The sequence below is a fragment of the Pagrus major genome, chromosome 5 (assembly GCF_040436345.1).
Source record: "Pagrus major chromosome 5, Pma_NU_1.0".
Classification (NCBI taxonomy): Eukaryota; Metazoa; Chordata; class Actinopteri; order Spariformes; family Sparidae; genus Pagrus; species Pagrus major.
Window position 1 is genome coordinate 20,455,707 of NC_133219.1, and position 15,558 is coordinate 20,471,264.

Genomic DNA, 15,558 nt, shown 5'->3' on the forward strand with positions numbered 1-15,558 from the left:
GGGCTTTGCAGCACTGTCAAATGCTCCCCATCCCTCTTCTGGTCACTGACTGCCACTGTGTGGTCATAAATATTTAACACATTTCTGCTGCAGTTTGGTTTAATATCTATCACTCCACAAGCCTCAAGCAATTTTGTTGGTGCATCCCACTTATCAAACAGCGATGGTAATATTATATACTGTAGAATGGCTTAAGGATAAATTTGATAGATTGAATGTTAGTCTCACATTGTTCCTTCCAGAAACAAAAGAACAGGTTGCTTCGTACCTGGCAAACACTAATCTGCTTTCAAGGGCAAAAAATTGAATCTACTTCTGCAAAAACAATTCTGTTGCACCAACACTGCAGCCTGCATCATCCATCACCATTAAAGAAGAGGAAAAAATGAAACACCTTTAACACTGTTTGATAAAAGCAGCTGCTGGCAATGCCCTGCTGCGTATTTTGGAGCCCATTTTGTTGTTTGATGGTGTATTTTGCTCTATTACCCTGTAAAGGCACATCAATCCATGACAGTTTGGCTGACATGGCTGTAGGTTCTGACATTTAGAGTGGGGGTAAAGTGATGTTTTTTCATCTTTTTCAAAACAAAAGCGCTGAATGTCTGGATTTGGCATCAGTGTTTCTATTATATCAAATAGGTCATGCAGGGCACACATTTCTGCACTGGCGTCAATTCATTCAATTCATCCTTCCTCCACATTCTACCTAAAATAAAACATGTTTAATTACATATTTTATAACTTATTATTTATAAATGCATTTATGTAGTTTTATTTTGTGTGTCACACAAAGGGACTACAACTGACATTTCGTTGTACAACCCTGTGTTACCTAATGACTAATGGATTGGTTTTGTATCTTGAAAAGACCTGATTGCAATGCTCTTGCCATACAAGTAGAAAGACGCAATTTTTTTTTAACAAAATAGTATGATAGTTTTATTTAACTGCACTCAATGCCACAACTGATTGAGAAGAACAAACTCACATTTATTCTCATGCAGTTGGCACAGGCAACTTAAAGGGACACTTCACCTCTAAATCAAGAAAAGTGCTATTTATCCATCCAGCAGTTTCATGTGGGAACTATTTTCTTTTTGCTTAACACCAAGCAGAAGGACGCGTCTACCCATGGACGAGAGGCTCTTGCATGTTACCGCACAGGATGGAAACATTAATGCTGAGCTGAATTTTAGCTAGCTTAGTTAACTAAGCTAACAGCGGATATCTTCTAAACTCAGCAACCTTCTCTAAAATTATTTTAGATGTATGAACAGCACTATAGGTAAGAGGAAAATGTGTTTTAATTTCCCTTTAAAACTCACGATGCGGTTTCAGAAATAGTGCGTAAACAAAAGTACCATAAATTAGGACGCCCAGACACCCCAAATCTAAGTATCAAAAATCGTAAAATTATTTTAAGGACTTTGACTTTAATGGTACATATCATTGGGTGACACGGGCAGCACGCTGTGGTGATAGGGCAGCCCAAAGACAGGGCTCATTCCCGCATGATGGAGGCTCTCCACCTTGCCAAACTGGCGCAAATGGAAGAGCAGGGTGAGCTTTCGGGTCATTTTCCTGAGCGCCAGGAAGGAGGCCAGGATCTGGGCGAGCAGGAAGAGGAGGTAGAGGGAGTGGACCGCCCTCTCTAGAGGCAGGATGATAATTCCTTCATCGGTCAGGAAGAACAGCAGCACTGGCAGCTGGAACATGAAAGACAGGAGCCAGAAGGCTGCCAGCTCTGGCACCTGATGACAGGGAGAGAAGGAGGAAGGAGAAATTGGGTTGGTGGATGGAGGCGATGCAGAGATAGAGCAGTCAGGCATCAAGTGCTTCACTTGTATCCACATGAAAGCGCAGACACACCTGCCCGTCCAAAACATACACACAAACTCAATAGACAGTTGTAGCCAAGAGCTGATTGTTTACACACGCAGGCAGAATACTTAAGCAGCCACTTCCTCTGCTGTGTTATTCAGGAGACGGCCCACAAAAGAACCCTCCACAGAGCGGATGTTGGTTTGAATTACCTTTTCTTTAAGGTTGCCAATGTAGCCCAGATAAAGTCGGACCACTTCAATGACTGTGAGGAGGATCATCCCGGTTATGAGCAGAGCCTGGTAGTACCCGGGTAGATAATAGAACTGGAAATAAAGCAGAGCTGGAATGTCAGGATGTCAGGACGGTATGAAAACACTTTTTCCTCTTCAAACTGTGATTTATTTAGTGGACGGACATACCTAAAGACACAGATAAAAGAAAGCTGTGAGCCTTTCAAATGATTTTAATGGTGTCATGGCTTTGCAGAAGGATGAGATAACCTCAGTGAATTGGGCTCCTATATGTGATACTTTAACTCTATTCATTTCCTGGTTAGGTGAGAGGTTCCAACAGGGTCTTTTTTCTGCTACCACTAGACGGCACCAAAGTCAAAGGCTTTCAAATAGTGGATTTAATAAAATAGATTTAGCACAACTTCTGCTACTTCTGAACATATAAAAAGTAAATACTATTTTTTATACGCTTTAGTATACTTTTACAGCCTTTAAATGCAGTGGAATGCAGCATGAATTGTTCTCAGCCACCAGATTAAACCTTCTGATTGTGCTATTTTGTCTTAATGACACCAATGATGCAACATGACAGGCGGTCACTGTCCAATAAATGAGCTCCTTGCGAATGAATCATTGTGAATTCCTTCTTACACTCGGTTCCTGTATAATATGTCTCGGTGAACCCACAGCAGACCGACCGAGAGAACAGACCTGAAAACTGACTTGTAAACCACCAACTAACCTTTATTTCCAACATGAAAACAGCAGAGAACCACCAGCAGGGGAAATAAAACATGTTGAAGTACAGCAGCATCTGCAGGGGGAGGTGGGAAACCAGCTCGTTGACCACTGCAAGACAAATGACTTATGTCAAGACTCAAATTCATCACATCCAATACTATTATGAACAGCCTCACAATCAAAATTAATCTTTTCTTTGCACAATAACCATCATAGCAGACACTTGTTGTCTGTGATTTTCTTTTTCACCTTTCACTGAGAGCAATAGTGTCTTTTTCAGGAATGCTCTGATATAATTCACACACTTTAACTTTCACACCTGGATGCTGCCTTGTTCAACCACAGTCTGCGTTTTAAAACAAGTCCCCATCTACATCAGTTGTTTGGTAGAATGCTGCAACGCTGTTTTATTGCGTAGTTCCAGAAAAGTTTTGTGGACTAATACACTTCATCTGACTTTACATCGGCATGGGGGTGAGTAGGCAATGACTGAATTTGCCTTTTGGGGTGAATTTATCCTTTAAGTGCCTTACTCCAGGGCACGTCAGTGGTGCTAACGGTGGAGGGGCTGCCTGTCCAGTCACAAGCTCAGTTCTCTAATCTTCAGGCTAACTCGGCCGCAAATTTGATAATGACATACATTAGAACAAAAATTGGTTTTGTGAAAAAATACTTAATTTAACATAATCACATTTAAGGTTCATCACACATTTAATGCTGCATACAACAATTAAAACGAAAATCTTCAAAAAGGCCAAAACAGACATTAATAACTGCAGGAGCATAATTCAATAAAATATAATTCATTTGATTAGATTTAAAGTAGTTTATCTGGAGTGTTCACATTATTTTGTCTACCCCTTGTAGTCAGCTGTAAAATATCATAATTTGTTTCAGTTACACATATTGCCCACGTGTAATCATAATACTATGTACTCTACAATGCTGTCTCCGATTATACAAACAGCGTTTGGAAGCAATAAACCAACCAGCGGCGTCCTCCTGCTCCCTGCTGTAGTCGCTGTCTGCCGTCCTGTTGTTGGTGAACACAGAGCCTCCCATATAGGCCAGACCCATCTGCAGGTTCTCGGGAACAGGTGAGTAAAACACAGGCATTGTGGGTAGAGCTGGTGACCATGACCAAGCCAAGGAGTCAGGAAGTGTAACAGTCCAAAACTGTGTTTGTTTGTGTCCCTCGCGTCTGCTGCTAATCCTTGTTGTGTTTCAGTCGCACAGGTACACGAATGCATGAAGGCACAGATACAAATGGACACACACACACTCGAACGCGTGCTGGCAGACACCACTGCTAATCAGATTAGAGTGAAGGGAGGCGGGCAGAGGATTAGGCTGAGACAGCAGCGTGGCGGTTTGTGAGTAAGTTAGTGGCCATTTGTGACGCTCAGTAAATTTGCTGATCAAATTAGAGAATTTAACAGTTGTTTAAGCTCTGCAGGGACACAACAGGGACCAGAATGAAAGCAAGAACAATGCATAGTCAGTAGCAACAAAACCCTCCTTCATTTCACACACATACACAGATACATATATTTATTGTTCTCCCACAGAAATAAAACATTCAGATTTCTATTTTAAGTGTGTGCACAAATTGTGTACTCAGCTATTTTTTCATTTTATTTACCCCTCCAAGTATAAATAGTAGCCTAGTAAATGTAGACAACACATTAAATGCACTGATCCACTCAATAATTTATTGTGGTGTTTTACAGCCTTTTTTAATGTATTCAGCATATGAACACACTGACACAGATATGACTAACGCACTGCGCGCCGCTCCCGACCAGCGACTCCTCAGAATGGTGCCTGGCTTATCGTTTTGGCCTTGGGGCCCCACTCGTCATTCATGCTTGCCGGGGTGCAGCGGCAGAGCTTGGCCACAAGGTGTCATCACAGCTCGTCCCTTGGGGCGCGCAGGGGGAAGTGCTGGAACTCCTCTGGCACCTCTTCCCCTTTCTTGGACCTCTTGTAGAAACCGTGCGAGTCTAACAGGCTGCTGATCTCGTCTGCCTTCATCTTCTTCACGGGAACAGTCTGACGTGTTGGGAAGGAGCACACACACACACACACACACACGCATTTGGACACAGGGTTAAAGGCTTAAAAGCAGTGATGCAGTGTAAAATGTGCAGAGGAGTATGTGTTTGCAGACTTACAGTGTTTTCTGAGTCCCATTTGGACTGATGCATTCATTTGGTCTCCTAAAATTGGATTTTTATTAAACTTCTCTAGTCTCTGCTGATACGGAGCTTCCTCCTCCACATTTGTTTTCATTCATTTGCTCAATAATTCGTTCAATAATACTCACAGTCTCAAAGGGCGCCCACATTGTGAAACACTAAACGAAAACAATATTAGACCCTGAATGTGACTCCTACATGAGCTTTATGAGGGAAAATCCAAAGGTGAAAAAACCTCATGAAAGCAGTGAAGTCTGTGAGAAGTTTACAGCAGTGGATGTTTTGTGCATTTTTCGAGGAGGCTAACACTGAAGAAATTTATTGGTTTCAGTGGAGAGTTTTATTGTCCCATTCTGGCCTAAATGAAGGTTCAGGGGCTTTTCCACACTGACAAAAATAAAATAGTGTGGGAAACGCTGAACAGTTGTAATTCCAGGGCATACAACTGTTCAAAATCATATCAGCGTTCATACCAACTCTTCTGTTTCACGACAAAAAATATTACTCAGCTGTCAGAAAACCCCTAATTTAAATGCTCTCTGACTCTCTATCTCTCTTGCCATCTGTTATTTTTTTGTAACTCTGCCTCGCTCTTTCAAACACAATCGCTCTCGACTTGGTATCTGACAGAGGATCTGATATCGGATGCAGCAGTCTTAAAACCTCCCTACATGAATGCGTCTTGACATTCACCCCGGATAAGCTCCATCACAAGGCGGAGGAGTGAAAGATCCCTGAGCTCACATCTCACCTTTACAACCTCGTCCTTTTCGTTATAGAATATCAGGCGCGGATTCTTCTCCTCCGATGAATCATATTCCAAGTTGTGGCTACACAGGGAAGCAACGGATCAAGGGAAACAACAGGTAGGCAGAAATAAAGAGCATTACATCAGTTTTGATATTTTTAGACTCGCTCAACATGATTCTGACTTGGAAGAGGAAGAGTTTTGGAAAGCTCACAGGGCTGGCACTGGCCTTGGCAACTTGTTTTGTTTATGAAAGAGGTCATGAGAAAATCTGGGGTGTTTTTTGGGGGGGGAATTCATTTCTTTTCCAGCACAAGGATACTATAAAGCCCAGCGCTCCATGAGAAAATGTTGGAGCTCGGGCATTTTCTTTATGCCTCATCCGACCAAACTGGGAGCCTGCAGGGATGACGACAGACAGTTGTTAAAACAGCATGACAAATAGCGTTGTGCACGCTTCGTTCTTACGTCTGATTAAAGGTGCCAGAAATAGGTTCCGCAGAATACATACTGACATGACAACACTTGGCTTATCATCGTAATCATTTTCCAATTTGCTTCCTGTGTGCTGTCACCGCGTCCCCTGTCGTCTCTTCATGTGTGTATCTCATTTCAGACTCTGCACCAATCCCTCACCAAACTGTCACATGTGACATGTGATTGGTTATTTTCACATGTGAACTAAAATGTCATCATGTGAAAATATAATTACGTCACAAGTGATTGGCTTTTTTCATATATGCCAAAAAAACAAGTCAATGTTAATACATTTAATAACATGAAATGAATGAATTTCGACATTTTCTGACAGTTTCACACGCAATTTCAGATGAGAACTACAGATAAAGTAATTTCCCGTGGGAACTGGACATTTTCTCACGTAACTGGCTTTTTTCATATATGAATTTCCAAATTAAAAAAAATTACATTACATGCGCAATCCCTTTTTCCAAACATTTTATGGTCATGACAAGATATGAAGATAACATGTGAAAGTCATCCATGTTGTACATATTTCTGTCTGTACTCACCAGCAGTTTACCTCTGGCTATAACAAGCTCTTCTTCAGCCGCTGTGTCGTTGGTAGAGTCTGATGCTCTAACAGAAAGGGCAAGAGTGAGCACCAAGAAGGCCCACATTTTTCTATGACAAATTAAGACCTTTGAGTGCTTTCGCCTAAGTTATCACCAACAATATGTAACCCTTTAATCCACTTGGATGGTTTTTCTCAAGCTGGACAAGACCATGGCCACCCCTACAGGGGAGCAGTGCCCTCCTGTGTCAGAGTTTTCTTACTGTTTCTTGCTGTTTTCCTATCAAAAATTCTTTATAATCTGAGAAGTAGGTCACTGGTTAACCAACTTGTCCACATGTAAATTATAACTCTGTTTTATTCTTAGCTATTAGGCTGTTTTGTTTTTTTCAACAGCCCCTGGTTTTGTAGTTTATAGTTTCTTCCACATCAGATGTCACTGGGGGTCCACAAAAACCATAGCATCTGTGCTGTTATCACTTTTTCCCACACAGTTCAATCGCAGGTGGTTGATGGCCACTGAGAGACGTCCACGCTCTCGTAGCTGCTGAAAAGCAAATTTTACCTGAAGTGGATTTGTACAGGTGTCCTTAAAAGAAAAAAAGAGGGACTTCCCTTTTCTCATAAAAAATATGAAGAAACTTGTGCACTAAAAGAAATCAATTTTGAATCTCACTGGATTCCTCATATGTCCGTATTAACTGAGGGAAAATTTCTAACATAAAAAGGCATAAACTTACGGTATGTTAAACAAAACACTGGGCTGAAAGATACTACATAGCTAAATCTGTGGGGATAGAGTGCAGGATGCTGATAATTCTGTGTGAGCCCATTTACATACAAGTAGACATGTGATCCGTTGTAAATGTAAATATATTGATCAGAGCCACCATGATTTGTAGGCCCTAGAAGTGATGGTAAGTGTATTTTAAAACTGATGACAGCCATGTGTTAATAAGACTATATAAGTGTTTATGTAATAGACTCATCGACATGTTTATGTAGATTATAAAACAATTGTTATATATTGTTATAAATAAGTTAGTATGTGTATAACAAAGGATTTATTAACCCTATTGTTCTCACTTTAGATTCTGTAGCTGCAAAACACTTCTGTTAAAGATGCAATAAGTAGTTTGTATATGAGTTTGAGTTGAAAACATTTCAAAATAACTAAAACTACAAACAGAATGTGAGAAAAGGGCAATTTTGACATGACTTCATGACATCTACATATTGTGTTGTTGAGATTAACATGCTAACTTCAGTTAGCCCTGGCCTGTCCGGTCCAAAGCTCATGTGCTAGCAGTGTAAATACTAACGCATCCCTGATGTTCTGAGCTCTGGACCACTAGCTGCTAACTAGCTGACAACAGCTACAATTTGCAGCAGTTAGCGGTTACTGTGGTGATATGCTGCCCCCTATTTGTTTGGAGTATGAATTAGACAGCTGGCTGTTGAATTAAGACTTGTATAGTCCTAACACATAATAATGTTAATCCTATAAAGACTTAAAATGGCTTTAGTACCAATTATTCATTTAATCCTAATGCAGAATTTAATCTAATTATAACTCCTGTGCCCTGCATAGTTTGGGATTTGGTCAAGGAAAGGTTTGTCCTAGAACATATTTGTTTAGCTTTCACCATTGTATTATTACATCCTAAAGTAGTTTAGCAGACCAAACCATCAGGCGCATACACACTGTGATAACATCACAAACTTCCAGTTTCTTTCTCTCTCTCTTTCTTTCTTCCTTTACTCGCCGTGTTGCAGTTGCATGAGAAGCCATGTTTAATTCCATTGTGTACTCATACTGTGTATGAAATCAGACCTCATGACAGCACAGCACATTTGCACTGTGTTAACACCCTGGAGGAGGAAAACATCTCTCCCCTCCAAGTTTGTTCCTCTGTGTTGTGAAAAAACAAGTACGTCAGGTCACCACAAGAGGGCGGTCACGCCCGCATGCAAACTCTCTGGCAGTTTGGCGGGTAAAGTGTACTTCCAAATCCTAGCCACAGACAATTATGTTTCCAACAAAAATAAACCATTCCTGCCTGGAATGCTGAAGAGAAACCATCTCTCTGTCTCTATCTTTTCCAGACATGGACGTCTGCAGCTCAGAGTCCTGCGCTCGTTCTGTTTGAGATTATGTGTCAAATGGCAGTAAAACAGTTCCCCTTTTAAAAGGGTTTCTTCCCCTTTGGCAGCCATCATAAATCTGCAGGCTTGAACACTTCTGCTTCACTTTTGCATGTTTGCATTTCGTACAATGCACTGTATGTTTGCTTCTACAGAACTTAAAAAAGACGAGAGAAAGCACAATGAGCAGTGGGGGTGGGGTGATCTCGCTGTGGCTGACTCCTCTTTCTATACGTGTGGATGCATACCATATGTGTTCACAATTACAATTCAGCTTACATCACATAGTGCGTGCCAAAAAGGGGGATGTTGTTATTAGTAATCTGCTGACAAAGGGGAAAACGCAGTCGTTTACAACCGGGATGGAGAAGTAGATGATGAAAACGTTTACAAAATTTTCGAAACTGAGCAACTTTTTCCAGTAGGAGTTTAGCAAAATGCAACACTTGCAGCTGGCAAAAGATCAAAAGCTAAAACACCTCACTGTAATCCTGCCTCCCTCAGAGAGCTTCTCATAAAGACACACACACTTCCTGTTTCTCCAAAGCACCGGATGCTGCCGACTGGCCAGCGGGATGCTAAGTTTGTGTGTCTGCTCTCTTAAGATGTGTGGCTCCAGTGTCTATTTCTCTGTGCTTTCGTCTGGAAATGTATTAGTATGTTTAAGAGGGGAGATAAATAAAAATATGAGTTTGAGTACAAACAGTAATCAGTGTGTCCATATGTGTGTGTGTTATCTGTCTGGAGCCTCGGGGCAACTGGGGGGGGGGGGGGCCTGGTGCCTGTCTGCATGCTGCGCTCCGGTCTGCTCATAAAGAAGAGAGGCAGTGTTGAAAGAAGTGAAGGCCATGTGGAGGGCTTCATTCAATAAGAACACAATGCTAATGAGTGTGCTCCGCTGTGTACTGTACAGTAAGTGGACATAACCTTGTGGAGGTTCAAAACTATTTCCTCTACTTGGAAAATTAGTTTGCCCAGCACAAAACAACAAGTCCCAGTGTTTTCTTTGTATTATTATCTCATGTAGAGCTTCTACTCAGAAAGATAAACTGTTTTTTATGTTAATTTGCAGCATTTGACCGTCAAGATTTGTCTCTCTTGGCTGCGACTCTGGTAATGAGTCCTAATGGAGTGAGATGTCTGTGCGTGACAGCAACTGTAAGCAAATTTACAGCTCCAGAGTAAACGAGAACGTCACCGAGTTTGATTTAGCCTTGTGGTTGGCTTGAACCTACGACCTAAAATAAGTGGCTCCAATTTTCCCCACGCAGGGAGGCCGCAGAAGGCTGTGCGACGCTGCTGGCCTTGGCAGACGATGTGTGTTGCACAGGCATGGATGACGAGGATGGTTTGCTGCCAGTGACCTTTTTTTTTTTGCAGTGTCTTTGTAATGTTGATGGTGAAGGTGAGAGACGGTTGCTGCTTTTTATCAGCATTATGGCCTATTTAGTCAGATTTTGTGGAATGGTATTTAATACAGTATTTGACATCTCTCCTTGGTGGAAGGCCGTAACTTGCTTCATTTATTCAGGTACAATGCTGAAGTACAATTTTAAAATCCTACATCAAGCACAGGAGATGCTTTGAATATTTGAATTTTATGCCACTTTATAATTCTACCATACTTCATATTTAAAGGACGCATATTTTGCTCATTTTCAGGTTCATCATTTTATCTTGGGTCACTACTAGAAAAGATTTATGTGATTGGTGCTCAAAAACACATCAGTTATCTTCACTGTGTCCCCCCTCTGTCTGAAACACTCTGTTTTGGCTCCTGTCTCTTTATGGCCGCCCCTCCCGAACACCCAGTCCCCTCTGATTGGTCAGCTCACACATGCCTGAACCAGCACCGCTAACAACAACAGAGGAGCTGTGCTAAATTAATTATTTTACTCCACTATATCCATTTGACTGCTGCAGTCATGACGTACTCTGCAGATTAAGGTTTTACATGCAAAATTAAATTATTATTATTCAGCAACCTAAAATAAAGTAAGCTATAGTTAAAAGTACCTCCTCTTCTACCAGCTACAACAACTTATTTTCGACACTTTCAGTGCATTTTGCAGGTAAAACCTTGTTACCTTGTGCTTTTACTTTTACATGCAGAACTGTGGGAAATGCACTTCTTGCCAAGAGTTAGATGAGAAGATTGATATGAATTGGACGTCACTGCACTGGTCAGAAAAAGTCCTGAATATTAACCCACGTCAAACTGTGAATTTTTACACTTTGGTGTTTTTATCGATTAAAAAAGGAGACATAATGTGTCTATTTGTGAGCTTTGGATGTGCCGATGGGCATAAAGTGAGCCAGGCTAGCTGTTTCCCTCTGTTTCCGGTCTTTATGCTAAGCTAACAGGCTGCTGGCTCCAACTTGATATTTATCCGATGTGAAAATGGTATCTTGCTTATCTAACCCCAGGCAAGACGATGGAAATGTTTAACTATTCCTTTGGGTAAAAGATCTGAATAGTCAATTCACCATCCCAATAATCAGACCTAAGTTGTTTTGTTGTCTAAGCAATGACCTACTTTCTATTTGCCGTTTTAAATTACACCATGGTTTCTCAACTTGCACCAAGAAGTTTGATCTCTTGAACTGGAGGCCGTTCTTTAGGGTACTTGGCATGTGAGTGGTTTTTATGCAGACTTCAGGATGCCTTTCATGAACACAGTATCATGATGCAATTTGCATCCACCCGGCTGAGGGAATAAAGCTTTTACATTGTTGTTTTAAACACCATCTGGCTCATTAGAAAGGATGATGAAAAACTGATGAAAAGCTGGCTGCAGCAACAATGATAATGACCACTTCTGGACAGAAAAAAAAAACAAAAAAAAAACAAACCTGCAGAAAATTCTAATAGAATGACCCCAAAACAGAGGATTTTTCGAGTAAACAGTGTCTGACTGGCAAATTTGGATTTCAGTCGATCTGATTTTTGGGTTGTTACAGTTAAAAAGTATGCTGTAAGCAATTCTTGGACATGAATGATGTGAAAAAAATGTTTGTGCTTTTTTGGGCGGCCTGTTGACCACTAAGAGTCCTTTTAGTCAGTCTGGGTTGGGCTGCTTTGGTGACACATAGCTGTCAAAGTGTCCTTGGGCAATTCATGGTTTCCTCACACTCACACGGCATACTGTCTTGTTGCTCACCTCTGACCTCTCCAGAAGGAGGCAAGTCATGAGAGAATTCCCCTGTGGAGGTCAGAAGTATCACACTACTGAAGCAGCAACAAACACACAACAGTGTTTATGATTAAGCAAACGAGCGCACATTTTCAAGAATTACAGAGTGACAGCTTGGTGTTTTTGGCACCATATGTAGGTCAAGGAGGAACAATTTCACTGACAAAAATCCCAGTGTTTACATTTTTTGAGTGTCATCAAGGCGGATGTGAGGTGGGAAGGGGGCGAAGGCGGTGGAGGGATCTAGCACTGATGGATGTCCAGTTTCTGGCCACATCAGACGAGCCTGGGGGCAAGCAGACAGCAACTGCTGCTCGCCTCCCTCTAATCTGTGCCTGGGTAAATCAGAAACACATGGCTCCCCATAATGGCTCCAGTGTTGTCCTGCGAGGCAGAGCGGGGCTGTGAGGGTTGCGTACACACCAGCACACACAGCCACGGTGACGGTAAATACACAGCTAACACTTCCCTTCACGTGCCAGTGCACTGCAACCACATGCAGTAAATATATCCTGGCATCCATGTGCAAGTAAAGGCAACTTCTCCGGCTTAGCTATCAAAGTGTGTCCAACCAAACAGGCTGTGGGGAACAAGGGTGTGAATAATCCCAACCTGTCCTCGGAGTCATGATCAAGAAAATCTGTTGGAAAAAGGGGGAAATGTTCACTGCAGGCAAAGACGAGTAACTCTGCATCGACATGTGTTTGACTGGTTTTGGAAGAAGACTGAAAAAAGAAATTGGAGTGAAAGTTTGCGTCTCAAACAACAAAGCTGTTGTAAGCTACAGTTCGTCGGTCACAGACTGATTGTGGGACAGTTGGGGTTCAGTGCATAAAAACATAAGCCATCTGCTTATTTTCCTTGGGCCTGGGCAGACATATTCAGTCTTGTGATCATTTTCCGTCCCAATATCTGGAATCAGGCAGCAGCTTTCTCTCTCTTTCTCTGCTCTCTGTTGGAGTGAGTGAGAAGCAGTAAGGGAAAAAAAACAAAAAAAAAAAAACTTTGGGTCAGCCTGTGGAATTATTTGAAAGCTGAAACCTCAAGCCACATTATGAAGTCTCGAGTCCCACTTTACTGCACAGATAGCGGATGGACGGGTGTGTGAGGGAATAAAGGACGGGGGGGGGAGGGGGGGGGGGGGAGGGAGGAGGAGGAGGAAGGAGTGAATGAGGGAGAGGGAAAATAGGCTAACGGAGGAAAAAAACATGAGAGAAGGAGAGAGGGTTTTAAAAGAAAGAAAGAGGAAGAAAGAAGCATCTGACTGATCTGCTTTCTATTAGCCATCCAAATCTTCTCCCCTGATACACTCGTTCCGCAGAATTATGCTGACAAAGGGGGAAAAATCCAGGGCAATTTGAAGTCCCAGACAACTGTTTGCACACCCCTCCATGTGAAAGAAAAGGGGGAAAAAAAGAGAAAGAAAAGTCTCCATCTGGATTGAGAGAGTAACTGTGGCTTAATTACATTTATGGCTATTCATATTCATTTGTATTTCCACATTAGCAGTACTTGTCAGGACGAAAACTGTGTGTGTGTGTCTTCCAGGAGCGAGAATAATGATGCATCAGTAGTTTGAGATGTCACGGATGCAGCAAAGTGGGTTGAAGTAAAGTAAATAGTAGTTTCCCGTCTCATACATTGACTTGAAGCGGAATACTGATGCTGAGACTTTTCTGACCTAGTTTCAGCACTTCAACAGCTTGTCTGAGTGTCTATTTGGGAGGTCGGCGTGTTGTGCGGTTGCTCTTAATTTCTGCATTAAGAGCGGCCCTTTTTTTCGATCGGTGCCACTGCAAAAGGGAGTTTCGGGCCTATTATAATGACAGTCTTAAATCGCAGAGTGAGTAGATGTCACTGGAAATCTATAAACACACATTCGGCGCTGGCGCTGTTTCTCCCTCCCCATCCTGGTTGCGAGCTGACCTCAGTTCTCAGCGGTTTTGGCTCAAGAAAAGCAACCAGCTCCGTTTCCAGTAAATGTCATTTCATAGTTACTGCATTTCCACGGGGCTGAGAAACAACATTTAACGTGTAAGGAGGACTGCAATTAGACAGAGTTTCTCGCAGACAGCGCGTCGACAGGGATAAGAGACAAAACAGCATTCTCAAATCTCCTCTGGCCACGTCTGATGCAATGAATCCACCCGGGAAATTAGTGCATTTGAGGAAATCTCGCTGCAACAGACACATTTACGGCGGTTTGAACGCGGGAACAAAAGCTACTTTTTCCATTGTGAACGTCAAAAACCGCGGACTCTCTGTTACTGTGAGGTTTTTCAAGAAATAATGAACACTGCAAATATTTCAACAATAGGATTTTCAAAACAAATAAGGGGATTTACACAGAAAATGTCTTTCTATGGCCACATGAAATCTTGCCTTTGTTTCTTGAGCACATGCATGCTAATACAAGTTGCTTTCCACTGTAGGCCTCTTACACAATTTCAGCTCAAATAAAGCTTAATCCATTATCCTGAACTTCCATGGGCACCGAAAAAACCACGGTCGAATTAATATTTTCAACCCCTTTTAAGTGTAACTCGACTCCACTTTCTTTCTGCTTTGCATTGCAGAAAATATTTGTCTTTTTCCCCCTCACTCATAAATTTCTTTCTTCCTCTCCTTGCAGGGACTGAAATGGCTACCAGATGTGGTTCCAATCTGTTCCCGTTGCCGTGGAAACACAGAGACTGGAATAGGTTTTCTGAGTCCAGGGCTTTTGGCTGACTCATAGTGCCTGAGTCTTAAAGCCTCGCCGTTTCTATAGACTTGGCACACCGTGGACGCCCAAGCTCCAAGTCATGTTTAGACTGGCAGTCGACATGTCATTGAACCCCCTTCCCACACTCCTAACCCTGACTTTTTGACCAAGCTTTGCGTTATCCTGTATAGTCGCCCCTTTGTATTCACTTGTGTTGCAGCGCCAAAGCGAATTTATGTTTCACGCGTCAACCTTCAATACCAAGTCAATAAAACAAGCAAAATATTACTCTTAGCTAACTGCAGAGGGAATATAAAAAAGGCCAGGCTCCACAGTCATACACAGGCCTCTCCCACTTAAATTCATTAAAAGGCAACAGGCACAGAAATCCATCACAAGTCACACATATGCTCAATCAACACAGTTTCTCCTCAAATGCTGCACAGTGGTGACACGCAACGCACATTTCCAGGCTGTGACTTCACCACAACATGTCAAGGATGAAAAGTCAGAGAACATGTGTTGGTATGCTCAGCTGAGCGTCTTCTCCATCTGCAGGCTAAGGACGGGCAGATGGAGACAGTTGTATCAACATTCCTCTCCATGCTGGCGGTGAATCAGACTTTGAGCCATTGTCACATGAAAAATGGGATGATTTTAAGACTCCAGTACGGGGTTTGGCTGATAGTCTGTAAATCAAGTTATAAGGAAGATTGATTTGGAGACATCGAGGTT

General features: G+C 42.1%; 2 protein-coding genes across 2 annotated transcripts; both read right to left on the minus strand.

The window, feature by feature from the left end:
- Positions 1 to 1,436: 1,436 nt before the first annotated feature.
- LOC140995638 (transmembrane protein 17A) lies at positions 1,437 to 4,064 on the minus strand. Its single transcript, XM_073465718.1, has 4 exons — positions 3,791 to 4,064; positions 2,803 to 2,909; positions 2,037 to 2,150; positions 1,437 to 1,754 (listed from the first exon to the last, which is right to left on the minus strand). The coding sequence occupies exons 1-4, from the start codon at positions 3,915 to 3,917 to the stop codon at positions 1,437 to 1,439; spliced, it is 666 nt and encodes a 221-aa protein (XP_073321819.1). The 5' UTR covers positions 3,918 to 4,064.
- A 429-nt stretch (positions 4,065 to 4,493) lies between these two features.
- selenoe (selenoprotein e) lies at positions 4,494 to 6,946 on the minus strand. Its single transcript, XM_073467145.1, has 4 exons — positions 6,779 to 6,946; positions 6,070 to 6,146; positions 5,751 to 5,829; positions 4,494 to 4,853 (listed from the first exon to the last, which is right to left on the minus strand). Exons 1-4 carry the CDS (start codon positions 6,884 to 6,886, stop codon positions 4,710 to 4,712), a joined length of 408 nt encoding a protein of 135 aa, XP_073323246.1. The 5' UTR covers positions 6,887 to 6,946; the 3' UTR covers positions 4,494 to 4,709.
- Between the last annotated feature and the right edge of the window lie 8,612 nt (positions 6,947 to 15,558).

Coding starts and splice junctions, on each gene's coding strand:
- LOC140995638 (XM_073465718.1), bottom strand. CDS start 3,917: ATGCCTGTGTTTTACTCACCTGTTCCCGAGAACCTGCAGATGGGTCTG. Junction 2,910..3,790: donor GGAGCAGGAGGACGCCGCTG/GTTGGTTTATTG, acceptor TTTGTCTTGCAG/TGGTCAACGAGCTGGTTTCC. Junction 1,755..2,036: donor TTGGCAACCTTAAAGAAAAG/GTAATTCAAACC, acceptor CCCTGTCATCAG/GTGCCAGAGCTGGCAGCCTT.